The 16,465-nt window shown below is 45.2% G+C and overlaps 1 protein-coding gene across 2 annotated transcripts in view; it reads left to right on the top strand.

The window, feature by feature from the left end:
* LOC126291896 (mitochondrial import inner membrane translocase subunit TIM44) overlaps positions 1–7,759 on the top strand; it is a 68,521-nt gene extending 60,762 nt beyond the window's left edge. For both annotated transcript variants that reach the window (XM_049985625.1, XM_049985624.1), the window contains exon 8: positions 7,290–7,759. In XM_049985625.1, the coding sequence (XP_049841582.1) occupies positions 7,290–7,437 (148 nt within the window). In that variant the 3' untranslated portion in view covers positions 7,438–7,759. The remainder of the gene's footprint in view (positions 1–7,289) is intronic.
* Positions 7,760–16,465: the final 8,706 nt, after the last annotated feature.

Here is a 16,465-nt window from a genome sequence, read left to right as displayed (position 1 = left end):
CTTCCCACAGGTTTACACGTTATTATTTCTTCATCAAACAATTGTTAGCCTCATTCTCATAACCTGCCAGTACATAACCAGTCCTTTGAATACATTTACACACACATTCTTCGAGATTTTATTCGAAAAATTTTTTCGAATTTTATTTTTTCGGAAATTATTTTTTCGAAACTTTTTTCGAAAAATTTTTTTTCGAAATTTTCTTCGAAATTTTCTTGAATTTCCCCACCCTTTAACGTGATCTGGAGACAACATAACTACCCAATCTTTGCACCCATTGTTGTTCACCAACCTAAGTTCAGCACAGGATCAACATAGTTCATCTAAAACCAACACTTTTTCTACTTTTTTCACACCTTTATCTCTCCCTATATAAATTTCTATTTACTTTCACTTTAACCTCATATTACCCTTTCCACCTTCTAATACCATGTCAACCTCACAACATCCCTACAACGACCCCATTAAATTTTATTTACATTCCCTCCGCAAACATGCCTTCACCCTAGCCAGATTACGCTCCCATATTTTATTTACTCAGGCTTGTCTGACATTTGGCATTACTCCCAAAGGCCTCACACTTAAAGTTCCCATCTCTGGCTGCAATCCTTCTTTCCATCAGTCCTTATACCAGTTCCAAACAGCACAATCCATAGCCCTCACCCGCCTAATCCTTCACCTATACATCGACTCGGCCAATGAACACACCCGTCAACTCCTATCCCAAATCAAAGTCCTCAATCTTTCCTCTCCCACATCCACACCGGCTGTACATAGCATCCTCCTACAGGCCAACCGCAAATTAGAACAACATGCCACCCTCCACCTCAAAAAACTATCCAATCTCCTGGTTTCCCACCTCAGGAAAGGCAACTCACTCACCCTCCACAACCTTTCCAACAAACCTCAACCTCCTCTCATTTCACACAGACCCAGTCTCTCCCATCTACTCAATCTCCCACTTCCAGCTCCACTCCCCCCAACACCTCAAAATTCTAGTCAACACAATCTGGAACCACAACACCCCAATTCAGTAGTTAACCTTTCCTCCAAACCCCTCTCCCAATCCTAAACCTCTGTCCTATCCAAAGGCCTCACCTTCAGACCCACTCCCAGGTTCAACCAAACTGCCCTTGTCAAAGATTTACTGTCCTACACTCGTAGTCTCTGCTGGAAATATCACTTTGCCACGAAGAAAAATAATCCTGATCCCACTCCTAATGATCCAACTCCCCAAGACACTATCCAAATTGAACCCTGCCTGCAACAGTTCCGTCCTCCATCACAGTGGGACCCACCTCCTCTTCCTCAAAATCACCCTCTCCAAACCTTCCAGGAATTTCTCACTTCCAGCCTTGCCTCTCAATCTTTCTTGAAAAACCTTAATCCTACTCCCAACATCACCACAGCCGAAGCCCAGGCTATCCGTGATCTGAAAGCTGACCGATCCATCATCATTCTTCCGGCTGACAAGGGTTCCACGACCGTGGTACTTGATCGTCGGGAGTATGTGGCTGAGGGACTGCGTCAGCTTTCAGACAACTCTACATACAAAGTTTGCCAAGGTAATCCCATTCCTGATGTCCAGGCGGAGCTTCAAGGAATCCTCAGAACCTTAGGCCCCCTACAAAACCTTTCACCTGACTACATCAAACTCCTGACCCCACCGACACCTCCCACTCCTACCTTCTACCTACTTCCTAAAATTCACAAACCCAAACATCCTGGCCGCCCCATTGTAGCTGGTTACCAAGCCCCCACAGAACGTATCTCTGCCTACGTAGATCAACACCTTCAACCCATTACATGCAGTCTCCCATCCTTCATCAAAGACACCAACCACTTTCTCGAACGCCTGGAATCCGTACACAGTCTGTTACCCCTGGAAACCATCCTTGTAACCATTGATGCCACTTCCCTATACACGAATATCCCGCACGTCCAGGGCCTCGCTGCAATGGAGCACTTCCTTTCACGCTGATCACCTGCCACCCTACCTAAAACCTCTTTCCTCGTCACCTTAGCCAGCTTCATCCTGACCCACAACTTCTTCACTTTTGAAGGCCAGACATACCAACAATTAAAGGGAACAGCCATGGGTACCAGGATGGCCCCCTCGTATGCCAACCTATTTATGGGTCGCTTAGAGGAAGCCTTCTTGGTTACCCAAGACTGCCAACCCAAAGTTTGGTACAGATTTATTGATGACATCTTCATGATCTGGACTCACAGTGAAGAACAACTCCAGAATTTCCTCTCCAACCTCAACTCCTTTGGTTCCATCAGATTCACCTGGTCCTACTCCAAATCCCATGCCACTTTCCTAGACGTTGACCTCCATCTGTCCAATAGCCAGCTTCACACATCCGTCCACATCAAACCCACCAACAAGCAACAGTACCTCCATTATGACAGCTGCCACCCATTCCATATCAAACGGTCCCTTCCCTACAGCCTAGGCCTTCGTGGCAAACGAATCTGCTCCAGTCCTGAATCCCTCGACCATTACACCAACCACCTGAAAACAGCTTTCGCATCCCGCAACTACCCTCCCAACCTGGTACAGAAGCAGATAACCAGAGCCACTTCCTCATCCCCTCAAACCCAGAACCTCTCACAGAAGAACCCAAAAAGTGCCCCACTTGCGACAGAATACTTCCCGGGACTGGATCAGACCTTGAATGTGGCTCTCCAGCAGGGATACGACTTCCTAAAATCCTGCCCCGAAATGAGATCCATCCTTCATGAAATCCTCCCCACTCCACCAAGAGTGTCTTTCCGCCGTCCACCTAACCTTCGTAACCTCTTGGTTCATCCCTATGAAATCCCCAAACCACCTTCCCTACCCTCTGGCTCCTACCCTTGCAACCGCCCCCGGTGTAAAACTGTCCTATGCACCCTCCCACCACCACCTACTCCAGTCCTGTAACCCGGAAGGTGTACACAATCAAAGGGAGAGCCACGTGCGAAAGCACCCACGTGATTTACCAACTGACCTGCCTGCACTGTGACGCTTTCTATGTGGGAATGACCAGCAACAAATTGTCCATTCGCATGAATGGACACAGGCAGACAGTGTTTGTTGGTAATGAGGATCACATGCCTTGATGCACGGCCAGCACATCTTGGCCCAGTGTTACACCGTCCGAGTTATCTGGATACTTCCCACCAACACCAACCTATCCGAACTCCGGAGATGGGAACTCGCCCTTCAGTATATCCTCTCTTCTTGATATCCGCCAGGCCTCAACCTCCGCTAATTTCAAGTTGCCGCCGCTCATACCTCACCTGTCTTTCAACAACTTCTTTGCCTCTGTACTTCCGCCTCGACTGACATCTCTGTCCTTACTCTTTGCCTTTAAATATGTCTGCTTGTGTCTGTGTATGTGCGGATGGATATGTGTGTGTGTGTGTGTGTGTGTGTGTGTGTGTGTGTGTGTGCGAGTGTACACCTGTCCTTTTTTTCCCCTAAGGGAAGTCTTTCCGCTCCCGGGATTGGAATGACTCCTTACCCTCTCCCTTAAAACCCACATCCTTTCGTCTTTCCTTCTCCTTCCTGAAGAAGCAACCATCGGTTGCGAAAGCTAGTAATCCTGTGTGTGTGTTTGTGTGTTTTGTTCATGTGCCTGTCTGCCGGCGCTTTACGCTTGGTAAGTCTTGGAATCTTTGTTTTTAATCCAAGACCCAACAAGCGGGAAAGCGCTGGCAGACAGGCACAACAAACAAAACACACACAGAACTTCTAGCCCTCGCAACTGACGGCCGCCCCTTCAGGAAAGATGGAAGGAGAGGGAAAGACGAAAGGATGCGGGTCCTAAGGGAGAGGGCAAGGAGCCACCCCAATCCCGGGAGCGGAAAGACCCACCCCAGGGGGTGTCTGTGTATGTGCGGATGGATGTGTGTGTGTGTGTGTGTGTGTGTGTGTGTGTGTGTGTGTGTACGCCTGTCCTTTTTTCCCCCTGGGGTGTGTCTTTTCGCTCCCGGGATTGGGGTGGCTCCTTGCCCTCTCCCTTCTGTGTGTGTGTTTGTGTGTTTTGTTTGTTGTGCCTGTCTGACAGCACTTTCTCACTTGGTGGGTCTTGGAATCTTTGTTTTTAGTATGTTTTTCCCATGTGGAGGTTTCTTTCTATTATATATATATATATATATATATATATATATATATATATATATATATATATATATAAAAAAGGTGGGGCAGAAGTACATTTACACCATATGTAGATTTATAGAAAGCTTTTAACATTGTCAACTGGAATACAATTTTTGGAATCCAGAAAGTAGTGTGGATTAAGTACAGTGTGTGAAAGTTTATCTACAACTTGTACAGAAATGAGACTGCAGTTACAAAAGTTGAAAGATGCGGTAGGGGGAAGCAGTGATTGAGAAGGGAATGAGACAGAATTGTAGCTTATTCCCGATGTTGTTCAGTCTGTACATTGAGCAAGCTGTGAAAGAAATGAAGGAGAAGTTTGGGAAGGAAATTACATTTCAGGGAGAAGAAATAAAAAATTTGAGGTTTGCCAATGACATTGTAATTCCGTCAGATACGGCTAAGGACTTCAAGAGGCGCAGTTGACATGGACGAATAATGTTTTGGAAAGAGATTGTAAGATGATCATTAATAAAAGTGAAACAAGGGTAATAGAATGTATTCACTTTAAATTGAGAGATGCTGAAGGAACTCGGAAAGTAGTCAACAAGTTTTGTAATTTGAAAGGTAACTATCTGACAGTAGCAGGAGTGTAGAGGACGTAAAATGAAAGCCAGCAGCAGCTAGAAGGGAGCTTCTGAAAAAGATATTTTAATGTGTAGTATAAATTTTAAATGTTGCGAAGTCTGTTTCAGAAGGTCTTCATTTGGTGTGCAGCTTTGTGGTCCTGCAGAAGTGAAATGTGGACATTAAACAGTGCAGAAGAGATTAAAAACTTGTGAAATATGGTGCTGCAGAAGGATGCTGAAGATTAGATAGTTATATGTGATAACAAAAGAAGAGCATAGAATCTAACTTGGGGAGGGGGAAATAGCCACAACTCGATAAATGAAGGGTTTGGTTTATAGAACACAACCCGAGGCATGGAAGGAATTTCAATATGGAGGGAAATGTGGGATAAAAACTGTAGAGGCAGAGTGCAAATAAAACACCAGCAACAATTACTGTATTTGACTTGAAGGAACGACTTCTAATATTGGAATATTGTCAAAAATTAATTAGCCAGAGAACGTGTTGACACTATTATTTGCATCTCTTTGTATCCTGAAACTTGGCTGCTCGCTGCAGGAGTTTGTTGGCACTGTTATTCATAGCGGCCCAGGAATCAGGATTAAATGGCAGGAAGAGGCTGGAGTCAGTGACAATAGATACTGATCAGCCAGAACATTATGACCACCAACCTACTATCGATATAAGTCCATCCAGATGATAGCAGCATCTCCTGGAAAGGAATGACTGCTAGTTACACACACGTATGGTGCCTGGCGTATCTGTAAACATGCTGTCTGTGTGTCGAGCAGGGGATGTGTGCGATCTGAGTTTGACTGGGGCAGGTTGTGATGGCCTGGAGTCTCGGCACAAGCATTTCGGAAACTGCATGACATGTTGGGTGTTCGAGGAGTGCCGTGGTGAACGTCTTCAACACATGGCTATGTCCGCACATCGTGAGGTTGGGCAGCTACCCCTCATTATAGGTGTTGGATGGACTGCCTGATGAATCCTGATACCTCCTTCATCTCGTTGATGGGACTGTGTGAATGCGTCGTCTTTCATTGGAACAGCTCCTTGACACCTGTACTGCGGGACAGAGACCATTAGGCTCTCAGGAACATTTGTATGGGCATCCATGGGTCCAACAGAGCTCGTACAAGGCACCATGTCAGCCAGTGAGTATCATACATTGGTTGTATACCATGTACACCCCTACTGGACAATCACGTTTCCTGACAGCAGTGGTGTTTTCAACAAGATAATGTCATATCACAAGGCCAGAAGTGTGATGGAGTGGTTTGAAGAACACATTGGTGAGTTCATACCAGTGCAAAAGGTGGACTCGTTGGCTATCAGGTAGGTGGTCATAATGTTCTGGTTGGTCAGCATATATAATTGAAAGTAAGTGTGGTGTGTCTGTGCAAGCTGCTGTAACTCTACAACCCACTCTCACAGCCCTGTGGGGGTTATATTGTACAGTAGCCCCTCCATCCCCCATCCGTGTAGAAGGTTTCAGTTTTGAAATGCAGGGGTCAGTTTCGAAGATACAGACTCCAAAAGAGTGCCGCAGCAATGGACTTCTTATGGGAAGGTGATGAAGCAGCTGGGAATGAAGTGTCGAAACAGCCACCAGTGGCCAGAATGCTGAGTAAGGTCATAGAATCTTAAAGAATGTTTTAGAATCTTCCAGAAGGTTGAGAATATTGTACAATGTTTCAGCATGTATGAGAATGTTCAATTAATCTGTTGTGTTGGTGATACGCTCTAGCTCCAGAAATGTATATGTAGGTGATAGCAAGAGAAGTGCAGCACTATATTTATGGAAATCTTTATGCTCTAGTTTTCCAGTAATTTTTCTCCATACGTCACTATTGTTTCTAGTGTCTGCTATCTGAACAACTTGATCATCTCTCTTGCATCCGCTACTATCTGCACCTGAATTCTCACTTGAAGACTGTTCGTACGCTGTCTAACTCGTCCAATTCTGATTTCTTCATGTTAGCTAGCTGTTAAAGCTGTACATCCTTAACCTCCCACTTATTACTAGCCCTTTAACACAGGTAATTGACCTTTGATATCTAAAAACAAGGAATCTGCCTGCAATGAAGATTGTAACACCTAGTGATGCAATTACTACAAACACAATGACTGTGTTGTGAAATATGCAAATGGGGAATGTTGTTGTGTCTGAACAGAATTATCTTCTCCACACCATCAACAAGATAAATTGTGTCTCATTTTCCTACAATTTTTTTTATATGTGCAAAGATGGCAAATTAAACAATTAATCAAACTGTGTGAACAATTTAGCATTATTTTTTGGGAGCAGTGTGCCCATTCTGGCAGCGTCGACATAAAAATACAGTAACAGAATGTCAGTAGTAATACACAATTGCTCTTTTAATTGTAGATATGCATACATTTATTATTAGACTACCAAGGGTTAAAATACTAAACTTGGTCTACTCAGTGCCTTCTGCTGTGGCAATTTTTAGTGGTAAAGTCCATTGTTGGTTTTCTTACTTTGCAGTAGTGAATGTTTTTTACTGAAGAATGACTAATTTTGTTGTTGTTTCTTTTCTAGGACAGGCAGAGTCGTGGAAGGGGATCCTGAGAAAATAATGCGTGTGTCGTACGTGTGGGTGTTGTGTAGAGACCGTGACGAACCGGACCCTCGTGCAGCGTGGCGCTTGCTGGATCTGTCGGCTTCTAGCTCTGAGCAGTTACTGTAGCTGTGACTTAGTGTACAGTTGTTGAACATTTCGCCATATTTACCATTGCCACTGTACATGTTAGTTGTACAGGCATTGTTGATCTTTACACACACACACTATACGGCACATTTTAAGATGTGTCAAAAAAACTGAATTTGATTTTATATTTTTTATTAAAAGTATTATGTTACCATCAGTTCTGTGAACTGTGCACTTAGTATTTAATATTCCAGTCCCATCCAGAGCACACCGACTTGCATAGATCTGTTGTACAATTGAAGGATTTGCAGGTTTAATTCAGATTATATCAATGGTTGAAATAAAGCATCTGTTGCAGTTGTTCTATGTTTATATTTACATCACTGTAGGGCTTTCCATCTCCTCTAAGTGATTAGTTATCATCATTCCATTGCTTTTACTTTACCCAGAATGTTCCAGTATCGTACATGAGCAGGATGTACATTGAAAGCTGATATTTTATTAGCAAAATATGAATCTTTTGTACGAATTACAATATTATGAAAAGGATAGATATTTACTCAAATCTAAGCCGCAATCGATTCTAATCTGCACCTGAAAAATGAGACTCGAAATCGAGGAAAAAAAATTTTCACTGGTCTAACCTGCACTTGAAATTTGGCACTCAAAATTCAAGGGTAGAGAAAAGTTTTAGGCCACATCTCCACATCGAAACAAAGTTGGTCCATTGTAATATGAGACACAATTTAGGTCAAATGAATGATGCTACAGCTACAGTTGTCTGGTTCGAGTCGTAAGCTTTTTTTAAGCTTTACCAGCTAGCCATTGCTATGCCTCAGGCACTCCGTTCGTATTTATACGGGTACCCTTCCTTTTTTACGTGCTTTGTGTGGTTTGAATTGATTGCTTATTTTTCTTTGATTTGATAAGCGCCGTTTTCTTTGTTACATGTATTTATGTCACTCTAAGCTGCAAATGCATTACTGTACTGTGTCAAACATTGTTTGTCGCATTCTGATAGTGCGTGTTTACGGCCTGCCACCGCTCGCGGCATGGCTTGCTTTTGTGCGCGCTACTACCGCTTACAATTAAAAAAGAGAGAAAGAGGAATCGTCTCATTAGCAAAACAATGGCAAGAGACTGCTATTTGTTGTTACTTACACTGCTGCTTTCTTTGATAATGATCAACAAGAACCAAACAATAGAGTGCGTATGATAGAAGATGTTCTGAAAGAGAGTTTAGCGAAAGTTTTTCTGTTTGAAAATCTTTGCAGGTGCCTCTTTAGGACATTACATTCTACACAGAAATTAGTCATCTTAGATTTAAAAATATAGCCAATTGCCGTGCTTCATTTCGGACTGTATCACTACTAGGCATAAGAATAATATGAATATAAACATGACATGATACATACATTCTTCCACATTTGCTGTTGTCCCACTCTAGTTCTGTAGTTTATTAGGCAGACAGGATTTAAATGAGATAGCAGCAAACACGAAACAATACATGGCAAAATGTTTAGATTCACATTATTCTTATGGTGAATAGAATACTGCATGTGATTCACAATTCATGAAAGTTCCTATCAGCAACATCTCTTGTCACAGGTAGGAAAGAATTCAGAATGTAGAGTTGGCCATATTGACAATCATCCCAAACAGTCTTGTCAGTCAGATCTTCGTAGTACATTAAAATGCTACTAAATTCGAAGATGAACAATACTTAATTTGTATTTACTTCGTTGTATAATGTATGAAAATGCAGTAGTCGAAACTTGGGGCGGAGATAAAGCTCATCTTCCATCTTCTCTCTTTTTTTACTGACGCAGAGGTTTTGGCGCCAGTATTTATCTATTTATCTTTGTGCCTATGTGCCTGCAAAGCATGCCTGTGTAGCACTACATATATTCGACAGCAGAAGTTAGTTGTGACGGCACCCTCCGACATTTTTCAGAACTTCCGATTGTGTTGTACTCGATTCTAAGCCGCAGGCTGTTTTTTGGATTACAAAAACCAGAAAAAAAGTGCGGCTTAGATTCGAGTAAATACGGTATAGTGGAGATGCCGAGTCGCACAACAAAAAGACTCCTAAACAAATAAACTTTCAGCCAAAAGGCCTTCTAAAGTGGACACACACACACACACACACACACACACACACACACACACACTCACTCACTCACACACTATCTTTGGCCGCTGAGACCACTGCAGGCACCACTCCAACAGTGGTATTTCATAATCCACTGAACCCCAGATGCAAGAACCATCTACTCCAGTCCAGTTCATGTGATCTACAAGCTAAGCTTCAACTCTGTGCTGTGTTCTACATGGCCATGACAACCGACGAACTGGCTGTCTGCACGAATGGCCATCGAGAAACTGTGGCCAAGAAAGAGTTGGACCACCTAGTTGCTGAGCACACTTCCCAACACAATGTTCTTCAGTGACCATTTGTGAGCCTGTATCATCTGGATCGTACTTAACAATACTGGCTTATCTGAATTGTGCAGATGGGAACTGACTGTGCAATATAACCAACATCCTCGTAACCACCCTGGTGTCAACCTTCGTTAGTCACTGTCCTTTACCACGTACCCCATTCCCTGGTCCCATTCCAGCACTGCACAGCCTTCTGTTCTGCCATGCACCCACAGTCCTAAGCTTAAGAGTGTGGTCAAATATACCAAGAAACTGCTTCTTTAGGGCAAAGTCCGTTAACAGGGTGGTCATCTGTGGACAACTTAAGAAAGTAGGTGGCCCATACAACTTTTTCTCATTGATGTAACATCATTCAGAGGTGCAGTTCATCTAATGGCCAGTCCATAATAACTCTGAAGGAGGTCTACTTCAGTTTCTGTCAATCTGCCTCAGCCAAACAGAGATTTTCCATCAGATAGCAACTTTCCTTTCATTTCTCTTTGTAGCTTCCCCAATCTGACACCCATCGCCTTTTGCACATGTCCACAACACTCCAGTTTTGTTACCAAGGTATCACCATAAGCATTGAACTCATTAATTTTATTGAAAGCTGTAGAGTCCCCATCGCCTAAGTACTTCGTATATGTAATGTTATAAACGGGCACCGACCTCTGAAATACTTTGAGCTCCATCACACTCCATACCTCCACTGGAACCATCATAATTCTTAGAACACTGGTATTCAATATGTCCTTCAGCATTGCCATGGCAGCATTTAGATAAGCACTCAACATCAACTTTTCCATTCTCCAGAGAAGTAGCACTTACAACACCATTCAAGGAATGATGTCCTCAATGTCGCCATGTCCCATAAAGTGCAACAGCAATGTCCTGGTTCCACAAATATTTACAGTTTCTTCTACTGCACGTTTCATAGATGCTTTAGACACAACTATCAAGGCACCTAAAAGTATTTTTATGTACTTGCTGAACCTACTGGGAGGAGGGGACCAGGGCAAAAGACTGGCATCCTGTGACACCAAGAAGGCACGTGTTCATGCAGCAGTATTGTGGTCATGCATTGCCTTGCTGAAAAATGGTGTCTGGGGTGTTGTGCAGAAAGGGCATGGCTATTGGTTGAAGTGTTTCAGGTTGGTTTGGGCTGTGTGGTGGTTTGTGTTATACATCAACTCATCCACCAGACACTTGGTAAGTTGCAACCTGAACACTCCTTTCACAATGAATGTCACTTCCCGAATATTCGGTTGTCGCTGTTAAGTATTATTAATCAAGGTCCAGCTAGACTGTGGCGTAAATCGGTGTGCCTTCTTCCTCCAACTTGGCTCAGGCTGCAGATAAATCTGCTGAAAATTAACTTCTCATTCTCATTCACTCCACCACATAAATAATAAGTGAGATTCAATTCACCTTCGTATATTTTCTTCAGAATTGCAGCTCAGTACATAATAAATGAGGACAGCTACCAACTCACTCATATACTGCCTCTCAGTACTTAGAACATAACAGATCTGATATTCACCTTGATAATTAACAATATATTTATTATCTTTGACATTTCACATTCTTAGATTTCATGAAGGCCTTTCTTCTGCACTGCCCCTCTGTGGAATTCTGTTTCCAACTCAGCATGTATGGTTGTCCAACTGCTATCCACTTTTGTACAGTCACTAGATCATTAGCTCTGGCATCAGCACTTATGATTTAAAACACCTCCCTACATTTGGTTGCTCACCATTTATTGACTACCCTGTCACGAACATCTTTTCTTTGACATATGTATTTAAGGATGTGATACCGTTATGCGGTTGTAATTACTGTACACGACGTCAGTGTAGTTCTGCGCCCAGCCTCTAGAGGCGCTATGTTTTCTAGCTTTTATATAAATTCTGTTTTTTATTATTATTATTCCTTTTTTTTGAGTTAGTAAAGAGTTCCGTGCCTCCTGGCTTGTGTGGACGAGTACTGTTTTCTCCCCTAACTACAGAAGTTTTCCGAGGATTAAGGATCCTTCTGTATAGGCCAGAAGCAAATTTCGTAACTCCGATCAGCCCATGCAGGCCGGGCGTCGTCAGTTGCACTCTCAAAAAAGTTATTGTTGCTCGAAGATCTTTATTCTTCTGAATCACGTTAAGCAAAGGTCGGACAGCCACCAGTTTAGCTGGACCCGGCAAGTGGTGACCCCGACGTGATCCAAGCAGGAACTGACGTGATTAAGAAGAAGCAGGCAAGAGTTACGTAAGTAACGAGCACATAATGACCGAACAGCAGGTCGTCTCCAGGACTGCAGTCTCTTTGCCGCCTTTCTGGCCTGACAACCCGGTACTCTATTCGCAGGCAGAGGCAAGTTTTAGTTGCGCTGGAATAACGGTCAAAGCTACTAAATTTGCGCTGATTGCGAGCCAACTCGACCAACGTTATGCAGCCGAGGTGCAGGACATAATCACAGCACCGCCCGAGGCTGGAGCTTATGCCAGTCTAAAATCAGATTTTGATTCGACGGGTGGCCGCGTCACAAGAGGACCGGATACGTCAGGTTCTGACACAGGAAGAAATTGGCGACAGGAAGCCTTTTCAATACCTGAGACATCTACGCAGCAAAGTTGACACCGTTACTGTGCCAGACAGTCTGCTCAGATTGCTGTGGAGCAGTAGGTTGCCGCCGCAAATAAGCCATAATCGCCTCACAAACGGACATGCCGCTGGATGACGTGGCGCAGCTAGCAGACCGGATTCAGGACGCAATCACACCGGCTCAGGTCAGCCCAGTCGCGGAGTTGGACAACAGTACCGCGTCTGTAGCACGGGCCGACCATGATTCAAGGTTGAGCTTTTGTGAGCCCAGGTCAGTGTCCTGCTGGCACGTGACAACAACAATAGAAGAAGCCGATACAGACGGTGGCGTTCGAGAAGCAGATCTTTTGGCTGTATTACCACCCCGCAATGCGACGTACCGTAGTGCTGGTACCACTGACGATTCGGCGATCAGGCAAGGAAGTGCACATCACCGTGCTCACACCTAAACGCCGCCGGCAGTCGGCAATAGGCGCAACCGACTGCCAGTTATACTCCAAGCGCCTGTTCATTACCGATAGGAGTTCTGGCGTAAAGTTTTTAATAGACACTGGGTCGGACCTGAGTATCATACCACGAACAGCCATACATCGTTGCCGGCCGCCAACTGCCTTCCGTCTGACGGCTGCCAACAATTTTTCCATCGCAACATATGGCACACAGAGGATGGAGCTTAATCTCGGCTTACGTCACGTGTACGAGTGGAATTTTACAGTGGCTGACGTCACGGAGGCGATCGTCGGGGCTGATCTGGCACACTACCACCTGCTGCCGGACGTCGCGAACGCACGCTTGGTAGACAGCGTCACTGGCTTAGCTAGCAGTCACGGGTTTCCGTCGCGACACCGCAACGCACAGTGCCAAGTTGGTCCATCCTACGGAGGGTGAGTACACTGAATTACTGCTTAACTATCCGAACTTGACTAGGCCACCCGGTGCTCCCAGGTACATACCACATGACACGGTGCATCACATTCAAACGACTGATGGTCCCCCAGTAGCATGCCGACCTAGGTGTCTCACTCCGGACCGATTGAAGATAGCGAAGGCAGAATTTGACGCCATGATTCGCGAGGACGTAATGCGGCCATCTAAGAGACTGTGGTCCTCCGTATTACATCTTGTTCCGAAGAAGGGTGGAGCTTGGCGCCCATGCTGTGACTACCGTGCTCTTAACGCGCGAACAGTGCCGGACAGATATCCTGTTCCGTTACCGAGGGATTATAATCACGCTTTACACAGTGCCACAGTGTTCAGAGTTCTGGACTGCGCTAAAGCATATACACAGATTCCAGTGGTCAATGACGACATTCCAAAGATTGCAATAATAACGCCTTTCGGTTTATTTGAAAGCAAATTTAAGACTTTCGGTTTAGGCAATGCCGCTCAGACCTGGCAAAGGTTTATAGACTCGGTTCTCCAGGGACTGCCGTTTTGTTTCGCCTACCTGGACGATGTGTTAGTGTTCTCTGCTGACCATGAACAACACCGACAACATCTGCGAGATATTTTTGAGCGATTGGAGCGTTACGGTGCCGTCTTGAACATGGACAAGTGTGTTTTTGGGCAGTCAGAGTTTACATTTCTTGGCCATAAGATTTATGCTGAAGGCTCTCTTCCTCTGTCCAAGAAGGTGGACGCTATCTTGCAGCTACCCTGACCAACTACGATCAAAGAATTACGTCGTTTTTTGAGGATGCTCAATTTTTATCAACGACACCTTCCCCACGCTGCGGAGCTGCAGGAACCTTTGATGGCGGCATTATCAGGCCCTAAAGTAAATAGCAAGTCTCTGATACAGAGGACATGTGTTCTGCGTTCGAGGCAACAAAGAAGAGCATGGCCGATGCGGCGCTTCTCGCACACCCACGCCTTGACGCGCAATTAGCAATTGTCGTAGACGCGAGCCAGACAGCGATCGGAGCCGCGTTACAACAATGGTCCAACAACGCATGGCAGCCACTGGCATATTATTCCCACAAGCTTTCGCCTGCACAGAGAAAATGGAGCACATATGACCGTGAGCTCCTGGCGGTATACCAAGCAGTGAAATATTTCCGCCCCCAAGTGGAAGCGCGAACTTTCACAATATATACAGACCACAATCCACTCACGTTTGCCTTCTGTCGGAATAGTGTCAACTGCTCCCCCCGTCAATTTCATCACCTTGAGTTCGTGGCCCAGTTACATACCGACATTAGACATATTTCTGGGATCGACAACATTGTTGCGGATTGCCTGTCACGGATCAGCAGTGTTTCCAGTACCATAGACTTTCCTGCACAGGCACAGAGAGACGACGGAGAACTCCTTGCCTATGTTAAAGATACGGCTTCCGCATTGCAACTGAAACTCGTTGGTGTTCCGGGGGAAGATACACAGCTATACTGCGACGTTTCTCGCGTCCGACCTCATCCCTTTCTGACGCCGGCTTTTAGAAGACAAGCCTTTGATACAGTACATCGATTGTGCCATCCAGGGGTACGCCCGACATTCTGCCTAGTGTGGCAACGTTTCGTGTGGCCCGCCATGCAAAAAGACTGTCGCGAGTGGTTCCGATCTTGTCTTCTGTGCCAACGCTGCAAGATTAACCGCCATGTACACGCACCGATCGGCGATTTTCCTGATTTCACCGCCCACTTTGCCCACGTTCATTGGGATGTAGTCGGACCACTTCCACCTTCGAATGGACAATGAAATCTGTTTACAATGATCAACCGTTTTACACGTTGGCCGGAGGTAGTACCGGTGGATAATATCACAGCAGACATATTAGCTTCCGCTTTTGCAATGACTTGGTTGGCAAGATTTGGGTGCCCACTACATATTACCACTGACCGCGGACGGCAAATTGAATCAGACCTGTTTTCACAGTTGGCCAAATTCTGTGGTTACACCCACTATAAGACCACAAGTTATCACCCAGCAAGCAACGGAATGATCGAACGCTGGCACTGTTGTTTGAAGGCAGCGCTGATGTGCCACAAAGAAACCTGGACAACTGCACTACCAGTGGTCTTGTTAGGCTTACGGACGACTTTCAAACCAGACCTGGGCTCGTCAGCAGCAGAACTGGTTTATGGAGAAACACTGCGCCTTCCTGGTGACTTTGTAGACACTGATGCTACAGAGACAGTTGCTACTGGCCAGCTGGATTTCTTTCGACACAGGAGGGACCACGCATCAAAGATTCGCCCTTTGAAAGCCACACATCATGGCAAGCCGCCAACTTTCATGCACCAGGACCTAGAACAATGCCGTCACATCATGCTCCGCACTGAGGGTGTTAAACCGCCTCTACAAGCTCCTTATTCTGGTCCATATGAAGTGCTACGGCGCAGTGCCCACGCGATGGATATCCTAGTGAATGGCGAAACCATGACTGTTGCGTCAAATCGGGTTAAACTTGCGTATGTTTTTCCTGACACCCCACTAGCGGCACCTCGTCGTAGGCATCCACCTACCGCTGTTCCAGACACTGACGCCACATCTCCGGCGCCGGCTCTTCAACATCCGCCTCCTGACACTGTTCCTCCGACGTGGACGACCCGTTCTGGACGTCGGGTGCACTTTACGGCGCGGTATCTCGACGCCGACGCTCCGCTTTCGCCCGGGGGCTGATGTAGCGACGCTGCCGTGCGCTAATTCAAGATCACCGGTGTGTGTGCGCTGTGCGCGTGTGTCAGTGCACTGCTGTGCGGTCGTAATTACTGTACACGACATCAGTGTAGTTCTGCGGCCAGCCTCTAGAGGCGCTGTGTTTTCTAGCTTTTATATACGTTCTGTTTATTATTATCATTATTATTATTCCTTGTTTTTCGAGTTAGTAAAGAGTTCCGTGGCTCCTGGCTTGTGTGGACGAGTACTGTTTTCTCTCATAACTACGAAAGTTTTCCGAGGATTAAGGATCCTTCTGTATAGGCTGGAAGCAAGTTTCGTAACTCCGATCAGTCCATGCAGGCCGGGCGTCGTCAGATACGCGCTATCAATAAAGTTATTGTTGCTCAACTGAAGATCTTTATTCTTCTGAATCACGTTAAGGAAAGGTCGGACA

Source organism: Schistocerca gregaria, chromosome 9, assembly GCF_023897955.1.
Source record: "Schistocerca gregaria isolate iqSchGreg1 chromosome 9, iqSchGreg1.2, whole genome shotgun sequence".
NCBI classification, from domain to species: domain Eukaryota; kingdom Metazoa; phylum Arthropoda; class Insecta; order Orthoptera; family Acrididae; genus Schistocerca; species Schistocerca gregaria.
This window is presented reverse-complemented; position numbering and strand designations above follow the sequence as displayed.